We start from the raw sequence: 1,387 nt of genomic DNA on the forward strand, positions 1-1,387 counted from the left end.
CTGCACACCTGAGCACACCTGAGCACACAGGTAACCCTGTATCTGCACACCTGAGCACACCTGAGCACACAGGTAACCCTGTATCTGCACACCTGGGCACACCTGGGCACAGGTAACCTCACATCTCACCTTTCCACAGCCCGGCACCTCGACGCCGTCCACGGGCTGCGGGATCTCGATGGATTTGTTCCCTCCCAGCCCATTCCCAGCACACCTGGGCACACCTGGGCACACCTGGGCACACCTGAGCACACAGGTAACCCCGTATCTGCACACCTGGGCACACCTGGGCACACAGGTAACCCCATATCTGCACACCTGAGCACACAGGTAACCCCATATCTCCCAGTTCTCACCTTTCCACAGCCCGGCACCTCGACGCCGTCCACGGGCCGCGGGATCTCGATGGATTTGTTCCATTCCCACCCCATTCCCAGCACACCTGAGCACACCTGAGCACACCTGAGCACACCTGAGCACACCTGAGCACACCTGAGCACACCTGGGCACACCTGGGCACACCTGACCACACAGGTAACTCTGTATCTGCACACCTGGGCACACCTGGGTACACCTGGGCACACCTGGGGATACATCTGGGGACACCTGGGGACACCTGAGCACACCTGAGCACACCTGAGCACACCTGAGCACACCTGAGCACACCTGGGCACAGGTAACCCTGTATCTCACCTTTCCACAGCCCGGCACCTCGACGCCGTCCACGGGCCGCGGGATCTCGATGGATTTGTTCCCTCCCAGCCCATTCCCAGCACACCTGGGCACACCTGGGCACACAGGTAACCCTGTATCTGCACACCTGGGCACACAGGTAACCCCATATCTCCCAGTTCTCACCTTTCCACAGCCCGGCACCTCCACACCGTCCACGGGCCGCGGGATCTCGATGGATTTGTTCCATTCCCACCCCATTCCCAGCACACCTGGGCACACCTGAGCACACCTGAGCACACCTGGGCACAGGTAACCCCTCACATCTCACCTTTCCACAGCCCGGCACCTCCACACCGTCCACGGGCCGTGGGATCTCGATGGATTTGTTCCCTCCCAGCCCATTCCCAGCACACCTGAGCACACCTGGGCACAGGTAACCCCGTATCTCACCTTTCCACAGCCCGGCACCTCGACGCCGTCGACGGGCCGCGGGATCTCGATGGATTTGACGGTGCCGTACTTGCCGCACTCGTCGCGCACGTCCTCCACGATCTCCTCGTACTCCTCGTCGTCCAGCAGCTCCTCGGGCAGCACCATGTTGAGCAGGCACAGCACCTCCGTGGGGTGACCCCCCATCTGCACCTGAGAGCTCATCAGCCCCGGAACCTGCAGCGTCACCGGGGTCTGGTTGATCGTGCTCTGCGGGGGGACA

The 1,387-nt window shown here is 61.9% G+C and overlaps 1 protein-coding gene across 1 annotated transcript in view; it reads right to left on the reverse strand.

Moving 5' to 3' along the window:
• Positions 1-984: 984 nt before the first annotated feature.
• Positions 985-1,387, reverse strand: part of U2AF2 (U2 small nuclear RNA auxiliary factor 2) — a 2,141-nt gene continuing 1,738 nt past the window's right edge. The window contains exon 2 of the mRNA XM_015616847.3: positions 985-1,374. Coding sequence (XP_015472333.1) covers positions 1,000-1,374 — 375 coding nt within the window. The 3' untranslated portion in view covers positions 985-999. The remainder of the gene's footprint in view (positions 1,375-1,387) is intronic.

Source organism: Parus major, unplaced genomic scaffold (assembly GCF_001522545.3).
Source record: "Parus major isolate Abel unplaced genomic scaffold, Parus_major1.1 Scaffold948, whole genome shotgun sequence".
In the NCBI taxonomy this organism is placed as follows: domain Eukaryota; kingdom Metazoa; phylum Chordata; class Aves; order Passeriformes; family Paridae; genus Parus; species Parus major.